This window comes from Oryzias latipes, chromosome 16 (genome assembly GCF_053564925.1).
Source record: "Oryzias latipes strain Hd-rR chromosome 16, Olatipes_Hd-rR_3.1".
NCBI lineage: Eukaryota > Metazoa > Chordata > Actinopteri > Beloniformes > Adrianichthyidae > Oryzias > Oryzias latipes.
Window position 1 is genome coordinate 32,972,228 of NC_136252.1, and position 18,159 is coordinate 32,990,386.

General features: G+C 43.2%; 1 protein-coding gene and 1 long non-coding RNA gene across 5 annotated transcripts in view; one reads left to right on the forward strand and one right to left on the reverse strand.

Moving 5' to 3' along the window:
• Positions 1 to 18,159, reverse strand: part of LOC105356044 (uncharacterized) — a 43,685-nt gene that overhangs the window by 17,039 nt on the left and 8,487 nt on the right. The window contains exons 3-4 of one of the 3 annotated variants that reach the window (XR_013648024.1): positions 11,588 to 11,655; positions 1,462 to 9,545 (exon numbers count right to left, since the gene is read on the reverse strand). The exons of 1 other annotated variant lie outside the window; for it this stretch is intronic. This is a non-coding gene — a long non-coding RNA (uncharacterized LOC105356044). The remainder of the gene's footprint in view (positions 1 to 1,461; positions 9,546 to 11,587; positions 11,656 to 18,159) is intronic. One more of the 3 variants, XR_013648023.1, reaches the window with a different exon arrangement.
• Positions 5,893 to 13,581, forward strand: rpz (rapunzel). Of its 2 annotated transcripts, none has more exons than XM_020710454.3 (3): positions 5,893 to 6,030; positions 12,177 to 12,221; positions 12,585 to 13,581. In XM_020710454.3, the coding sequence occupies exon 3, from the start codon at positions 12,601 to 12,603 to the stop codon at positions 13,270 to 13,272; it is 672 nt and encodes a 223-aa protein (XP_020566113.1). In that variant the 5' UTR covers positions 5,893 to 6,030; positions 12,177 to 12,221; positions 12,585 to 12,600; the 3' UTR covers positions 13,273 to 13,581. The 2 variants fall into 2 exon arrangements, with proteins under 2 accessions (XP_020566113.1, XP_011484115.1); XM_011485813.4 differs by lacking the exon at positions 5,893 to 6,030 and adding an exon at positions 11,224 to 11,244.

An 18,159-nucleotide genomic window follows, 5' to 3' on the forward strand; every position in this document is an offset into this window, starting at 1 on the left:
GCAAAGATGCTGTGAATTCTTTTGGGAAACTAAAACCAGACATGCACAACAGGATGCTTTTTAATTTTGGATTTAAGTTTTACTGCAAATATGATTTGTTTACTTTTTAACAATAAAACAGTAGAGATATTTGGGGAATTGGATACATTTGCATCAATGTATTTGCATTGGCATTCACGTTTTTTTACATTTCTACATAAAAAGGACAACAGTATATTTGTCCTGTAGTATTATTACAGGTTAATTTTAATGTGAAGTATTAGCTTCATTTATTTTAATGTTCATTTTCTTGTTTTTACTCATGAAGAAAGATTCCAGGCAAAAGTCATGTCTTCATTCTGGCTGATCAGCTGCAGCAGAGTCAGAAAACAACTTGCGTTCTGTTTATTTCACTCATGTACAGAAACTCATTTTGCTACAAGAAATGAACTAAGGTCTTTATTTGACGCGGGAAGGGAGAACACGTCCAGGTTTGTCCACGGCTCTCAGGAAAGCTGCTGCGTAAAAAGTCTCGTTGCGCATCTGTAGGCATGGAAATTAAAATATATATATGTAGATATACTGTATACATTCATGTTGTCTTGTTTTTTGTATTAGTTCTGCTTTGATTTGCTTGAAACAATCTATTTTCAAATTAAAATGAGGTTTAGTTTTGATTTCTTTAATCTCTAAAGCAATTCAAGGACAAGCGAGTCTCTTCCACGTCCAACATCTCAGTCCATCTTGTTTCTGAGCTCATCTTCTAAACTTAAAAAATAATTCTGACGCTCTTCTCTGTAAAAAATTTTTCTCATGTCAAAAATGTATCCATTTTTTTTATATATTTACGCATAACTGCATCATGTCGATCCTTTTAGAGACAGCGTAAAGAAAAAAGAGACAAGAGGAAGGCGGAGCCTCCTGCGTGTCCCGGTACTACCCCCGCGTTTTCCTGTCAGATCAACAGACCCAACAAACTCTCCTTTCATCACAAACGTGATTAATCGATCCAGGCGCGAATGTGTACTCCCTGTTATCAGCTTTCAGTAAATGTTCTGTCTGCGCGCCACAAAGAGATCCGCTCCGCAGCTTCTGCAGATGCTCCGTTAGCGGCGGCGCGCGTTCGGCTGCAGCGACAGTTTGAATGCCAGGATGTTTACGCGCAGGAGGCCCGGAGCTTTGGAGACCGCTGCCGCTCCAGACAAGATAAATGAGGTTGTTCTGCCTGTTCTGACAAAGCGGTTATTATTGATCCGCAAGTAGGACGCAAGCAGATTGGGCGATATGCCGCGGCTGCAGTATGAAGCTCGTCAATTCAGACACATGTTTTCCCTTCATACTGCAGTCGAGTCTGAGGTTCTGGGAGCAGCTGCTGCTGAGAACCCGACACGCAAGAAGGCGGACGCCGCCGTAAATCCAAATACACCTGCCTGGTTTCGTTGGAGGCTGCGACACAAGCGGGAAAAGGGCAGCGATCCCTACCAGAACATGCTCGAGTCTGTTTGGTGTAATAGAACCTCAGCCGTCACCCAACAATGCGGCTCTCCCTCCGTGCTCAAAGGAACTGTTGAATCTCCTGCAGCGGACAGCTCCCGAGTCGCGCGCGTGCTCCCACCTGTGCTCTCAGGTTCAGACATTTCTCTGGAGTATTCACTGATACAAACGAGACTGGAGGCACTTTCAGCTTTCCGGCAGCCATCAACCTTGTCACCACGAAGAAGTCGCAGCAGGTGGCTCCGCCTTTATTTATACTGACAGGTAACTGTGCGCAAAACAAAATAGTTCCCCAAACAAGAACACGTAATGATATTCATCGTAGTTCAACACCCCCACTCGATGAAATCACAGGCTTTCACATAACATCAGTATTAATTTCCAAACATATAAGAACTAAACTTTTCAATCTTGGCTCTTGGAGCAGACTTCGTGAACACATCTGCAACCATGTTTTCTGTCGGGCAATACTCCAAAACAACTTTACCCTGCAACACATTGGACCTGATGAAATGGTATTTTATATCCACATGTTTGCTCCGCTGGCGATTTACAGGGTTCCTTGCTAGGCGTATAGTCCCTTGGTTGTCCTCGAACAGTTTGGTTGTTGGTTCAAAGTTGGGGTCCATATCCTTCAAAAGTTGTGAGAGGTGAAGCGCTTCTTGAATGGCGGCGGCTAATGCCATGTATTCAGCTTCACACGTTGACAGAGCAACAGTTTGCTGTTTCTTTGTTTTCCATGACACAATGGCTCCGTTTTGGCTAAGGCTGAAGCAATAGCCTGTAGTACTCCTTCTGTCCTCTAGGTCGTTAGCCCAATCAGCGTCAGAGTAGCCCATCAGTTCAAGTTCAGTGTCACATTTATTATAACACAGTCCATAATCCTTGGTTCCTTGTAAGTATCTGTACACATGTTTCAGTGCTGTCATGTGTTTTTCCCTGGGATCAGACATGTATTGAGACAGCCTGCTGACAATCCAACTTATGTCCGGCCTAGTACAGGTCATGATATAGATAAGGCTTCCTAACATGCCCCTGTATTTCCTCTGATCTGTTTTGGCCCCTTCTGGAGTTAGATCACATTTGATTTCACTGGGAGTTGCCCTTGATTTGCAATCAGACATTTCAAACCTTTCCAAGATTTTTAGAATGTACCTGGTTTGATTCATTCGAACAGAATCCTTTCCCTGTGAGAAATCAACTCCTAGAAAATGAGCAAGTTGCCCGAGGTCTTTCATTTTAAATTTACTTTTTAGTTTTTCCTTGACCTCCTTTAAACACACCTCATTGCTTGCAGCCACAACTATGTCATCAACCCACACTAACAGGATGACCTTTTCCTCCTCAGAGAGTTTAGTGTAAATACAGTGATCAGTCTGACTCTGCACAAAATTGTTCTCAAGTAGAAAATCATGAAGCATGAGATTCCAATTCCTACCAGACTGTTTGAGTCCGTAGATAGATTTGTTTAACTTGCAAACCAATTTAACCCCATTTTTTGATTTAACCTGAAAACCTTCTGGTTGGTCCATGTATATTTCGCAATCAATAGGTGCATGCAGGTATGCTGCTTTAACGTCCATTTGGTGTAGTGTCAGGTCATGCTGTGCAGCCAGCTGCATCAAAACACGCAATGAGGTCAAGTCAGCTGTCGGGGAAAATGTCTCAGAATAGTCAAGTCCTTCCACCTGACTGTATCCTTTTGCCACATACCTGGCTTTGTAAGTTTCTTTCCCTGTGTCATCTTCTTTAAGAGCATACACCCACCTTCCCCCCACTGTTTGTCTACCCTCTGGTAACGGCACAAGTGAGAAGGTGTCAGTCTCTTTAAATGTTGCCATCTCATCTCTCATGGCCTTTTTCCATTTCTCTGCTGATGGTGATGCCAGAGCCTCTTTAAAGGTTTGTGGCAGTCCAACTGTAGCCCTGTAACAGTAGTCAATAGTCAACTCACGGTCATGTACCACACACTCATAGTCCTCCAAGTACTTAGGCTTTTTTCTAGCTCTACCAGTTGAAAATTGAGTCTGTGTGTCAGTGTCTTCGTTAGTGTCTGGTTTTGTGCTCTCTTCCTTGTCTGTTTCTTCTCTTTGTGTCTGCGTTTCTGTCAGTTCAGGTAGTGTAGGTACCCACTCCATGTACTGGTCCTCCGCTTGGTCAGTCTGTGTCTGACTCTCAGTCTTTTCACTCGTTATAAACTGGACCAGCCTGTGTTTCTGAACTTTGTTTGACTCTGGAAAATAAATCATGTAAGCTGGTGAATGGCGATCGAAACCCACAAAAATTCCCTTTTTGCCTTTTGGGTCAAGCTTTTTCTTGTTTTGTTCATACACCACACAATCTGAACCAAACTTTTTCATTTTTGACAGATTCGGTCTCTTTCCAGTAAAAAGAAAATATGGTGTTTCCCTTGTCCTCTTACAATAACACCTGTTTCTTACAACTGCAGCTGTCCTAGCTGCGTAAGGCCACAACTCTTTTGGCAGGCCTGATTCTATCAACATGCAGCGCACCATTTCGAACAATGTGCGCCAGTTCCTCTCCGCAGTCCCATTCTGATGGGGGGAGTAAGGTGCAGATCTTTCATGCTTAATAGCATTGTCTCTGAGTAGTGACTGGAACTCTTCAGAAATGAACTCTGTGCCATTGTCTGACCTTAGGCGTTTTACTTTGCCATAAACTGCTGTATCTGCTAGGAACTGCTTTGTGGCTTCAACTGTTTTGTTCTTACTCCTCAGAAAATACACATAAATGGCACCAGAAAAATCATCGGTAAAGGTGATGGCATATTTGTACCCTTCTAGTGACTCTGGGGCTATAGGCCCACCCAGGTCTGTATGGATGAGCTCTAACGGTGCTTTAGCTCTTACATCTGCTTCCCTGTTTCTGCTTTCAGTGAATTTTCCCTGCAGGCATGTTTCACACACATTAGGCTTACACTTTTTACCTTTGATTTTCATTCCATCCACCACTGTTTCGAGTTTGATTATGTCATCATAATTACAATGACCCATTACTTCATGCCAAGTTTTGAGATCATAACATGCATTACAGGTATCATCACAGTTCTCTTTTGCCACATCCAGGTAATACAATCTGTCTTTTACCTTCATTTCACATGTCGTACCGTTGGGAAGTATCATTTTGTTGTTGTTCTTTTCAAAGTTGAAGTTTGCTCCCTTTGAAGATGCAGCTTCCACAGACAAAATGTTTTGTGGATATCCAGGAATCAAAAGTGCATTTGTGAGCTGGACACTCACCACTCTGCCATTGCTGTCAGTAAGTTTGATCTGGGCGTCCCCCTTTTTCAGTACACTGCCAGCAATCCGGGTTCCATCTGCCAATTGCATGACGTGGTCCTTGGGCCGAAACGTCTCGTCAAACCTGATGAATGCTTCTTCGTTGGTCATGATGTGAGCAGATGCACCACTGTCCACAAGCAATCCCTCTGGTTGTGCACAGTGAGGTTGCCATTCACTCGCCCGGAGTATGAAGGTCTCCCGCTCAGCAGGGTGCTCGTCTCTGGCCTGTGCGGTGCTCAGCCTAGTGTCCGTAAGGATGGCCATTTTGTTGCTATTTTGAGTGTAAGCAGGCCTGAAGTTCCGCTGTGGTTTCTTAGCTTTGCTTCTGCAGTCTTTTGCTTTGTGTCCAACTTTCTCGCAAATGAAGCATTCACCGTTGAAGTATTTCTTCTCATTATTCCTTGGTTTGGTCTGCTTTGCTTTGTAGTTGACTGTCATTACTTCGTCTGCTCGTGGCCTTGAGCGGTAGCGAAGTGAGCATTCAAAGCTCCTCAACCTAGCCTTGAACTCACTGAAGGTCAGAACCTCTCTTGTCTGTGTGACATGCACAGAAAATGGTGCATATTCATCTGTGAGTCCTTTTAACACCATGGCCACTAACAGTGCGTCGCTGAGGGTCTCTTTAGCTCTGTTCAGCGCTGCCACAATCTTCTCAACACGTGCTAGATAATCTGCTAGCTCCTCTTGATCAGCCATCAGCACGTTGGTTAATTCTGTGTAAAGTCCAACAATCCGCGGTTTTTCTTCTGATTCAAAATGGCGTCTCAATATTTCTAGACTCTTCTTTCCATCGTCTGGCGCTTCATACAGGATTAGCATTAGCGTCTTATCATCCAGGCAACCACATAGTTCTGCATAAGCCAGCTCGTTTTTCCTACCGGCTTCTGGGTCTGCAGCCCCCGCTTGCTGGCTCCCGATAATAGCCTCCTTCAGGCCGAGCGTTTTCAAGTACGCTAAAAATCTGGCCTCCCATATGTGGTAGCGTGCTTCGTCTCCGTCGAACCGCGGCGGGAGTCCGCGTCCGTGTATGGCCGTGCTTAACATTCGACTGGGCCCATAACCTGTTGAATCTCCTGCAGCGGACAGCTCCCGAGTCGCGCGCGTGCTCCCACCTGTGCTCTCAGGTTCAGACATTTCTCTGGAGTATTCACTGATACAAACGAGACTGGAGGCACTTTCAGCTTTCCGGCAGCCATCAACCTTGTCACCACGAAGAAGTCGCAGCAGGTGGCTCCGCCTTTATTTATACTGACAGGTAACTGTGCGCAAAACAAAATAGTTCCCCAAACAAGAACACGTAATGATATTCATCGTAGTTCAACAGGAACTCTGGCTGGTTTGATGCAGAACTCGTCCTGCTCCTGCGGGGGAAGCAGTTTAGTCTGCGCGCTGCGGCTGCGTTTGCAACTCAAATCATTGTTTCAATCTTCTCTTATAATTCAACCCATTTCTGTGACTTTAAGGGTCTTTCTTTGAAATTCCATCGTTAAAAAAAACTATTTTTCTTGAAGCTCGTCTGTGGAGTCTCTGCGCAATCTTTAACCCGCGGTTCGATCCTCTGACTCTGTGCCAAAATCATTACGTTTCCGATTATGTTTGAGTGTAAACCAGGAAAGTTACGATAATTTCATATTTATCTACCAGTTTAAGTGGAATAGTTGGAACGTTCACATTAACTGAAAGTTTGGAGAACTTTCTGCCCCTTAAGTGTGGAAGCTCCTGTGCGCTTTTGGATTCCCTTCATGCGTATTTAGGTTTTCCCATTCATTTCTTTAGGATTTTTCAGTTAAAATGAATTTAATCTCAAATAAACCCCCTCATCAACACACCCGTAACACCTCCCACCACTTTAAACAATGGAGATAAACATTGAGCAAAAGTAAATACGAATGGAGTATGTGGTCTGTTGTGCTGCTTGGTGTCCTTAAAATTTTACGACGATTTGGGGGTGGAACACTATTAGCCATGATGGAGTTCCTAAATCATAAACGAGACGGAGGTAGAGGCACGATGGAGATGATTGAATCATTTAGTTTTCCTTCAGTTTGATCGAAGCTGCAGAAAAATGTTCATGCTTTCCACTGCTGAAGGTTCTCTGGAAACAGAAACAGAATGATTTGGTTTTTTGCGTGTGAAAGATGGAGAAGTTGATTTAAGAGTTCTGAAGGAAAACTTTCACTTTAGAAATTTCAGAAAAGATTCATTTGATCTCGTCAATAGAACTTCCTACATTTTGGAGACATTGATGGGTGTTGAAGTCCACAGTGGTGGTGCTGAAAGCTGCATGTGCTGCCCCCTGCTGGTGAGCACAGGCCTGATTGGGATCTGTGTGGGGTTTTTGAGTGTCCTTTCTCATCGATCATCTTTCCTCTGCCATCTTTCTAGTTTTTTTTTTTTTACATCACCAGCAGTTCTGCTGGTTTGCATGAGGAGCTTTAAGCTCTTCTCAGTTCTTGTATCTAAGCTGCTCTGAGTCTCCTCTTTATCTTCATCTGAACAACAGGAGTCGCCGGGATCAAAAGCAGCAAAACTTCTGCTAGAAATGGATGTTCATGAAGCTGCACTTTGGTTAAAACAGTTGTGTGTTTGGAATTTTCTGCAGACTAAGACAGATTGATGTAACAGGATGTGGTCTCAGGCCACTCAACTGCGGCTGCTGCTTGTGCTGTGCATGCATACCCTCCACAATAAAAGCCCGCCATGGATCAGATTTCCACAAAGACATTATACTTTCCATTAAATATGAAGGACAAGAAATCACTCTGTTCTTAGAATTTGTAAAAGTACAGTTGGTAGAGCCTTTAGCCACCAAGGCCCTGTTTTATGGAGAAAACTCCCAGCTCATGGAAGAGAGGCCGACAGTTTCTACACTCAAAGTTGGGCTCAAAACATTCCTCTTTGGACAGGTTTATTGTTAGACTAGCTAGTATTCAGAGATTACTTAACTTTCTTTTAACCTGTTTGAATTAAACTTAACAACAATAACAATTAGTTGCTAGAAGTTAGACGCTTGGGAAAGGATGGTGCAATGGGGTTCTGTCCTCTATTCTTATCTACTTCTACTCTATTCTCGATCATTTGTTTATCATTTTGTTCTCCATGCCTCTGTTTGGTTCAGTGCGATTCACGTAGTGTCCATTTTTTTTTTGTGAATCCAGATTCCAGTTGTCTCATCTGTGGTCCTGTACTTGGTTGTGGACCCTACATCTGTCACGTCTCGCGACTCCAGTCGTCTCCCAACTCCATCTGGATGAAGCCCATCTGCCCGACTATTCAAACATGTAGTTGTAGAGTTAGATAAGCTAATTCTTCTCTAAGAGTTCTGGTACATCGCCTGACCGTCCTGGGGGAGGATCCCTCCTACATGTGGGCACCCCTGAGGTTTCTTCTTTCTTTCCGAATCTGCTTTTTGTTTTTTTTGAATTTTTTCTCTAAACATGTTGTGTCTTATGACATCTGAAGAGTTCAATTTTGGTCTCATCTGACCAGAGTATCTTCTCCCAGAATGTCATGGGTTTATCCAAATGTTGTGTCGCAAACTCCAAACGAGCTTCAACATGCTTCTTTTTCAAAAATGGAGTCTTGCGTGGTGTGCGTGCATGGAGGCCATGGCGGTTGAGTGCATTACTTATTGTTTTCTTTGAAACAACGGTACCTGCTGATTCCAGGTCTTTCTGAAGCTCTCCACGAGTGGTCCTGGGCTGTTGGAGAACCCTTCTGATGATTGTTCTGACTCCTCTGTCTGAAATCTTGCGAGGAGCACCTGGCCGTGGCAGGTTTATGGTAATGCCGTGTTCTTTCCACTTCCGGATGATGGCCCCAATGGTACTCACTGGAACTTTCAGAAGTTTAGAAATGCGCCTGTAACCAATGCCTTCAGAGTGTTTTGCAACAATAAGGTTGCGTAGGTCTTTGGACAGCTCTTTGCTTTTACCCATCATGCAATGCTTCTTGTCTAACACCTTGCTGGTGAGAAACCTTTTTAAAAGGCATCAATCAGGACTATACCAGCTGATATTACTTTGTACTAATAGGGGGCAGGTTAACCTTCTGAATACTGACAAACTCCAGCTGCTTTCTTGGCTTGCCAGACCTTTTTACCCCTCCTTTTCTTCATGTGTTCAATAATTATTCCCTGTGCCATTTCACTTTATTACACATAACTTCATTTATGGACATAAATGTTTGGATTTCTTTCTATGTGTGCATTACTTGGGTTGATGCCGACATCTGGTGAAAATTTCGTGTCAATAGCTCGATTAGAAATGTGTTTTTTGAGAGAAATGTTGACGTGTTCAATACTTATTTTCCCCGCTGTAACAATAGCCATCTCAATGGGCTTGATACCTATAATTGTACAGTCAACATTAATTATAAAGAACATAAAGTCATAGAATTCAACGGATGATGGTTAAACTAAACCGATTAAACTAAACTGGGCATCCCTGCTCTTAGACCCTCCTCGGTAAGGAACCCCCCCTCAAAAAATAACACAAAAAAAACAACAAAAACAAAACAAAAAGCAGATTTGGAAAGAAAGAAGAAACCTCAGGGGTGCCCACATGTAGGAGGGATCCTCCCCCAGGACGGTCAGGCGATGTACCAGAACTCTTAGAGAAGAATTAGCTTATCTAACTCTACAACTACATGTTTGAATAGTCGGGCAGATGGGCTTCATCCAGATGGAATTGGGAGACGACTGGAGTCGCGAGACGTGACAGATGTAGGGTCCACAACCAAGTACAGGACTACAGATGAGACAACTGGAATCTGGATTCACAAAAAAAAAAATGGACACTACGTGAATCGCACTGAACCAAACAGAGGCATGGAGAACAAAATGATAAACAAATGATCGAGAATAGAGTAGAAGTAGATAAGAATAGAGGACAGAACCCCATTGCACCATCCTTTCCCAAGCGTCTAACTTCTAGCAACTAATTGTTATTGTTAAGTTTAATTCAAACAGGTTAAAGGAAAGTTAAGTAATCTCTGAATACTAGCTAGTCTAACAATAAGCCTGTCCAAAGAGGAATGTTTTGAGCCCAACTTTGAGTGTAGAAACTGTGTCGGCCTCTCTTCCATGAGCTGGGAGTTTATTCCATAAAACAGGGCCTTGGTGGCCGCTGTATATAGGGCTATATAAATAAAATCGGATTGAATTGACTGGGATCTGTGTGGGGTTTTTGAGTGTCCTTTCTCATCGATCATCTTTCCTCTGCCATCTATCTAGTTTTTTACATCACCAGCAGTTCTTCTGGTTTGCATGAGGAGCTTTAAGCTCTTCTCAGTTCTTGTATTGAAGCTGCTCTGAGTCTCCTCTTTATCTTCATCTGAACATCTGTCCTTTCAGGAGTCGCCGGGATCAAAAGCAGCAAAACTTCTGCTAGAAATGGATGTTCATGAAGCTGCACTTTGGTTAAAACAGTTGTGTGTTTGGAATTTTCTGCAGACTAAGACAGATTGATGTAACAGGATGTGGTCTCAGGCCACTCAACTGCGGCTGCTGCTTGTGCTGTGCATGCATACCCTCCACAATAAAAGCCCGCCATGGATCAGATTTCCACAAAGACATTATACTTTCCATTAAATATGAAAGACAAGAAATCACTCTGCTGGAAAACTTGAGACAAAAACAAATCCACTTTATAAAAAAAATATAAACAACACATTTTCAGCTTATTTTCCCCTGATCAGGTGTTTTCTTATTAAACCTAAAACAGTTTGTCATTTGTTTTATTGTTTTCATAATTCTTTTGTTTGTTTGCTGGTTCTGCATAAACATGTATCTTTTTAATGAACATGAGCAGTTTGTAGTTGTATTTTTTATTTCCACTTTTTTTAAGTTTTGCTCGATTCAGCTCCTGAACTTCTTCACGGCGAATGTCGATAAATCGCAATGAACCAATAAATAAGGACACTACACTTAAATTAGTTTCACATTAACCCTTGTTCTATCCTAGGCACAATAACATTGGGAGAGGGGGTCATCTAGACCCACTAGACACCGCGCTGAACCTTTTTTCTTCTATGATTTGTGATCTTCACTGGTTCAATGGATTACATGAAATCCTCTCCACCTTTATCCACCTTTGTCATGGTAGGGAGAACACGTAAATGTAAGGGTGGGGTCATCTTGACCCATAGGATAGCACCAGGGTTAAAAGAAGAAGAAAAAAGGATTTTGAAAACTATATTGACAAATAAATTCAGGCACAAAGGTGTTAAGGGATTCTTCCAGAAAATATTACAAAGCCTCAAACTTCTGCTCAAGAGAATAAAGTTTTAAAAAGCCCTTCTTTAACGCTGTGTCGTAATAAATGAATTTAATTCTTGTTATTTTCACATTTGACCACCCCTACACACTCAACAAACATGGGAGTGTCCTTTCTGCAAGGATCCTTTAAAAAGAGGAGGAGGCTAGCCTGCTTTCAAAGCCAAGACGTTGGAATTGTAGTCTGTCACAAAGGTAAGAAATCCTCTCTTCCATTGATTCCAATGGTGCCAACGTTGGATGAGAGGCAAAAAGAGACTCTGAAGTTAAGGATTTGCTAGAAAATTTAAAGCTTTCAGGTGTATCTTAGTGGATTAGTTGTGTTTGGTGGCTCAACAAGGAAATAAGGCAGGGTATAAATAAGATCAAACTTGCAGCTGCTGCTGAATGATTTGTTTATGGTTTGGTTCCTGAAGGCAGCTCCACCCAGTCAGGAAGATCCAACAAACTGACAGGAGACAGCAGGTGATGAGTTCAGGCGCACGGTGGAGGCGCGCTGGAGATGAACTCTGTGAAAGATGAATGAATCATTTCTGACCTGCAGTTATCCTTCAGTTTGATGGAAGCTGCAGAAAAACATTACTGCTTCCTGCTGCTGAAGATCGTCTGGAAAAAAGAACACAATGAAAATGTTTTTGGTAAAAGATTAGAGGAAACTAAGTAAAGTTGAACAGATTTAGGAGTTCTGACAGAACACTTTCACTTTAGACATTCCAGAAACAATCTTGTAAATCTGATCTCATTTTTGGAGACATTTACATGATGGTGGTTGAAGCTTTAAGTCCACAGAGGTGGTGCTGAAAGCTGCAAGTGCTGCCCCTGGTGGTGAACACAGATGCATACGATCCATGGATCCATGGATCCATGATCAGACTCTGTGTCAGGTTTCTTTAGTTTCCTGCTTAATATCTAAACAGATACTAAACCAGTTCTCCTCTGAGACTGCATCCATGTCAACTCAGAAAGAAACTTTTCCAGCTCAGCTGCTGGAATTTTCTTTCCTTTGTCGCATTTCTTGTTTTGGAAGCAGCCAGCAGTTCTGCTGGTTTGCATGAGGAGCTGTAAGCTCGGCTCAGTTCTTATTTCTCTCCTTTCCATCTTCAACTAAACATCTGTTCTTCTTTCAGAAGTTGTTGGGATCAAAAGCAGCAAAACTCCAGCGTGAAATTGATGTAAGTTTCAACATGAATGAAGCTGCACATTTGCTGAAACAGTCGTGCATTTGGGTTTTTCTGCAGTTCAGACTGACAGAATGAAGATTCAGTTTGAGGCCGCTCCACTGCAGCTGCTGCTCCTTTTTATGCTTTATTTAACTGTAATTGTCAACAGTTTCTCTTTGTTATGCATGTGTTGCATAAAATACAGTCTTCCAGTTGTTCAAAGAACATTTAAACGTCAAATTTGAATAAAAATGGAATTTCAAAGTTGTGAAAGAACCTAGGAGATGCTTTAATTTGGCCCAGCAAACAGTGCAGATTCCTTTGAATGATAGAACAAAAGCCTTCACAATAAATCTCTCTCTTCCTTTCTGTCAGCATCAGCTGCAGCATCATGGAAGTGGACAAAGCCAAGCTCAAGAAAGCTGCCATTATGGGCCTGAATGTCCTAAAAGCTGCCTGTAAAGTAGCCTCCGTGTTCTTCCCACCCATCGGTATCGCTGGTTCCTTGATTGGGGTGGTTTTGAAATTTGTCGACAAGAATGACAGCATTGAGAACCTAAAGAATGAGTTCCAGTTGATCCACCAGGGCCTGGATGAGCTCTCCAAGCAGAACGAGCAGACGATGAAGACGATCATGAAGGAGACGGCTGACCAACAGTTCAGCAAAGTGGAGAGGAGCCTGAAGTGGCAGTATGAGAAGTATATGAAGATGATCAATGCCCCAAATGAAAAAGTGAATGAGTATAGGCTAGAGTTTGAGAAGACTTATGAGGATGAGCTGGGCGACCAGCATCTGAACACGCTGTACGACAGCGTGACCGGTGGGGCCAAAGTCTTTGGCAAACCCATCCTGGAGGTGTACAAGCAGTACTCAGGCAATGACCTGGACACCATGACCAAGCTCAGCCATCAGCTCTTCTACCTGTTCAGCATCGGCTGCATCACCCTGATGGCCAACGCCGTCCTCATCGACGACGACGTGGAGGGTCGGAGGGAGGAGTGGGAGGACAAGATGAACCGTGTGTGGAGTGAGATGGAGAAAGCTCTGAAAGACTGCCAGTAGAGATCTTTCGTCATGAGGGAGGCATGCATGTCCAATGACAAAAAGCTTCATCCGAGGCAGTGGAACATGGTAACAGAGAATGTTCCAGAGTTTAGGAGCTTTTTTTTGCATCAGATTTAGGAGAATCCAAACTATGAAATGTTTGTTGGGGGGTTGGTTTTCTATTTTTTTATGTTTCATTAATGTCTCCTTGTCTTTTTGGAATGGATGTTTGATGTTTTTCACTTTGAAAGCTTTTTCAAATGCATGCTTTTTATGGATCATGTCTGGTTGTATGCATGCTACTGCAAATAAACACAGAAAAGTAAATCTGGTTTAATGTGGAGGTTTTCTTCAGTAATGCAAAGACGACGTAAAACTCTTTTGGGAAACTAAAACCACAGATAAACATCAGGATGCTTTTTAACTTTGAATTTAAGTTTTTTTTTGGATTGTTTTCATTTTGGAAACCAAATTTGAATACAGCAAATATGATTTGTTTACTTTTTAACAATAAAACAGTAGAGATATTCGGGGAATTGGATACATTTGCATCAATAATTAATGATCACAGTTTTCTTCACGTATTTTTACTTTTCTACATAAAAAGGACAACAGTGTCTATAATTGCCGGTTAATTTCAATATTATGAGGTTCCATTTGTGCCAAAAATATCAAAATGTGTTTTTGCGTCTACTGTTATGTCTTTGGTCCATTGTCTATGTCTACTGATCGTGTTTTTGCGTCCACTGTCTATGCTTTGGGCTCATTGTCTATGTCTATTGAACGAGTTCATTTTACATTGGTTCATGTCTATGTATTACTAAGCAATATCTTCTGCATGTCCATGATTCTTTGATTATTACTTTGTATTAACTTTGTGATGTATATGCTTGCTTTATCCTTAAACTTTATCTTTGTCATTGTCCTTATCCCATGTCGTCTAACTACGGCGTCAGGAAGATCCTTAGCAACCGTTGCTAGTGTCGTTTGCTACGTCGTCTCACCATGTCGTCAGGAAGATCCTTAGCAACCGTTGCTAATGTCGTCTGCTACGTCGTTTCACGTGTCGTCAGGAAGATCCTTAGCAACCGTTGCTAGTGTCGTTTGCTGCGTTCTTTCACCATGTCGTGTCCTTAGATCTTGCTGTATTTCAAATTTTGCAAAGGTCGTCAGAGAAGTCTTTTGTACGGTCGATAAATTGTTTCCCGTATTATCACGGAACAAAACACTTTAAAAAAAAAAAAACCTTTATTGACAATCCTGCAAACGCGCACTGCCAGAAAGGGGGGGGGGGGGTGCAGCGTACAACGGTTTCACGTTCCCGTTTAAAGTTATTTAGAGTATGGCTTTAATTTAATCTTGTGATGAAACTGTTATTTCAAATTATTTTGAAAAATGACTGATCTTTATAAAATATGTTGTTACAAATCTGATGGATAAACGAGGATCAGACGGGCTAATAAGAGCCTTATGTGGTCCCGAATGCGCCATCTCATGGTCACATAAATAGATTAAAAAGAAAAGCTCAAAAACCAGTCAGTTTTCGACTGTTATATTCATAATTAGTGACTCGACCCACAAAAATTTGAGAAGGTAACTCATCAAAGATATTTTAAAGGCCTCCTTGCAAGGCCCCCGTAAATCGTTCAGCGGCAAAAAAATAAATATTGCCATGGACTAATGACTTGAGGGTTTATTTCTGAACTTCTTCTTTCTCTTTCGGCTTTTCCCATCAGGGGTCGCCACAGCGAATCATCCTTTTCCACCTCACTCTATCATGGACATCTTCTACCCTAACATTAGCCAACTTCATGTCCTCTGTTAAGACATCCATGTATCTCCTCTTTGGCCGTCCTCTTGCCCTCCTGCCAGGCAGCTCCATCTCCAACATCCTTCTACCAATATATCCACTATCCCTCCTCTGAACATGTCCAAACCATCTCAGTCTGGCTTCTCTGACTTTGTCGCTGACACAGGCAACATGAGCCGTCCCTCTGATGTACTCGTTCCTTATCCTGTCTAACCTGGTCACTCCTAAGGAGAACCTCAACATCTTCATCTCCGCTACCTCCATCTCAGCCTCTTGTCTCTGTCTCACTGCTACCGTCTCTAACCCATAGAGCAGAGCTGGTCTCACCACTGTCTTGTACACCTTTCCTTTGAGTCTTGCTGGCACTCTTCTGTCACACAACACTCCTGACACTTTCCTCCAACCGCTCCAACCTGCCTGCACTCGCCTCTTCACCTCTTTTCCACAATCCCCATCACACTGAACTGTTGACCCCAAGTACTTAAACTCCTGCACCTTCTTCACCTCAGTCCCCTGTAACCTAACGCTTCTACCTTGATCCCTCTCGTTCAGACACATGTATTCTGTCTTACTACGACTGACCTTCATACCTCTTCTTTCCAGAGCAAACCTCCACCTCTCTAGCTGTTCCTCCACCTGCTCTCTACTCTCACTGCAAATTACAATGTCATCCGCAAACATCATTGTCCAGGGAGATTCCTGTCTTACCTCGTCTGTCAGCCTGTCCATCAGCATAGCAAACAAAAAAGGACTCAAAGCTGATCCTTGGTGTAGTCCCACCTCCACCTTGAACTCCTCTGTCTGACCTACAGCACATCTCACCACCGTCATACTTCTCTCATACATGTCCTGAACTACTCTGACATACTTTTCTGCCACTCCAGACGACCTCATACAGTACCACAGCTCCTCCCTCGGCACCCTGTCATACGCCTTCTCTAAATCTACGAACACACAATGCAGCTCCTTCTGACCTTCTCTGTACTTTTCAATCAACATTCTCAAAGCAAAAATGGCATCAGTGGTGCTCTTACGGGGCATGAAACCATACTGCTGCTCACAAATCTCCACCTTCTTCCTAAGCCTGGCTTCCACTACTCTTTCCCACAGCTTCATTGTGTGGCTCATCAACTTTATTCCTCTATAGTTGCTGCAGTTCTGCGTGTCACCCTTGTTCTTAAAGATTGGGACCAGAACGCTTCTCCTCCATTCCTCAGGCATCTTCTCACTCTCTAAAATCCTATTGAACAACCTTGTTAGAAATTCCACTGCTGTCTCTCCTAGGCACTTCCATACCTCCACAGGTACGTCATCAGGACCAACGGCCTTTCCGCTCTTCATCCTTTTCAGAGCCTTCCTAACCTCATCCTTTCCAATCTCTGCTACTTCCTGCTCCACAACAACCACATCTTCCTCCCTTCTTTCCCTGTCATTTTCCTCGTTCATCAGCTCCTCAAAATACTCCTTCCATCTTTTCTGTACACTCTCTTGGGTTGTTAGCACCTTTCCATCTCTGTCCTTAATCACCCTTATCTGTTGCACGTCCTTCCCATCTCTGTCTCTCTGTCTGGCTAGCCTGTACAAGTCCTTCTCTCCTTCCTTTGTGTCTAACCTGTCATATAGCTCATCGTAAGCTTTCTGTTTGGCCTTTGCCACCTCTCTCTTCACTTTACGCTGCGCTTCCTTGTACTCCTGTCTACCTTCCTCAGTCCTTTCTACATCCCACTTCCTTTTAGCCAACCTCTTCCTCTGGACGCATTCCTGTACTTCCTCATTCCACCACCAAGTCTCTTTACCGTCTTTCCTCTTTCCAGATGACACACCTAGCACCTTCCTACCTGTTTCCCTGATAATCTCTGCTGTAGTTTCCCAGTCCTCTGGAAGCTCATCCTGACCACCCAGGACCTGCCTCAACTTCTGCCTAAATTCCTCACAAGTTTCTTCATTCTGTAGCTTCCACCACTTGGTCTTCTTTTCTGTTTTCCCTCTCTTCTTCTTCCTGACCTCCAGAGTCATCTTACACACCACCATGCGGTGCTGTCTGGCTACACTCTCTCCTACCACCACTTTGCAGTCATTAACCTCTCTCAAATGACCTCGTCTACATAGGATGTAGTCCACCTGAGTACTCCTACCTCCACTTCTGTATGTCACTCTATGTTCCTCTCTCTTCTGGAAGTAAGTGTTGACTACAGCCATTTCCATCCTCTTCGCAAAGTCCACCACCATCTGTCCCTCCAGATTCCTTTCCTTCACACCAAACCTGCCCATCACCTCATCACCTCTGTTGCCCTCACCAACATGCCCATTAAAGTCTGCTCCAATAACAACTCTCTCTCCTCTGGGAAAACTCTCTATGACCTCATCCAACTCACTCCAGAATCTCTCCTTCACTTCTAACTCACAGCCAACCTGTGGCGCATACCCACTGACTACATTCACCATCACCCCTTCAATTTCTAACTTTAGGCTCATCATCCTGTCTGAGACTCTTTTCACCTCTAGAACACTGTTTACAAACTCCCCCTTCAGAATCACTCCTACCCCGTTTCTCTTCCTATCAACACCATGATAGAACAGTTTGTATCCTCCTCCAATACTACGTGCCTTGCTGCCCTTCCACCTTGTCTCCTGCACACACAGTACATCTACCTTCCTTCTCTCCATCATGTCTGCCAGCTCTCTGCCTTTCCCTGTCATTGTGCCAACGTTAAGAGTCCCTATTCTCAAACCTATGTTCCTGCCTTTTCCCTTCTCTCTCTGGCCACGGACCCTTCTGCCTCCCCTCTTTCTTCCACCAACAGTAGTCAAATTTCCACCGACACCCTGTAGGTTAACAGCATCGGTGGCGGTCGTTGTTAACCCGGGCCTCGACCGATCCGGTATGTCTAAAGTGTTGTGGATGATTCGCATGGTTATTTTGGCAATTTTTTACGCCGGATGCCCTTCCTGACGCAACCCTCTCTATTTATCCGGGCTTGGGACCGGCACAGAAGTTACTGGCTTGCAACCCCTGTGGCTAGATTGAGGGTTTATTTCTGAACAAATACATTAAATCAACACCAATGTGTTTGTAATTTTATTATTAATAAATC

Excerpts from the sequence above, each read along its gene's own strand:
- rpz (XM_020710454.3), top strand. The coding sequence starts at position 12,601 with ATGGAAGTGGACAAAGCCAAGCTCAAGAAAGCTGCCATTATGGGCCTG.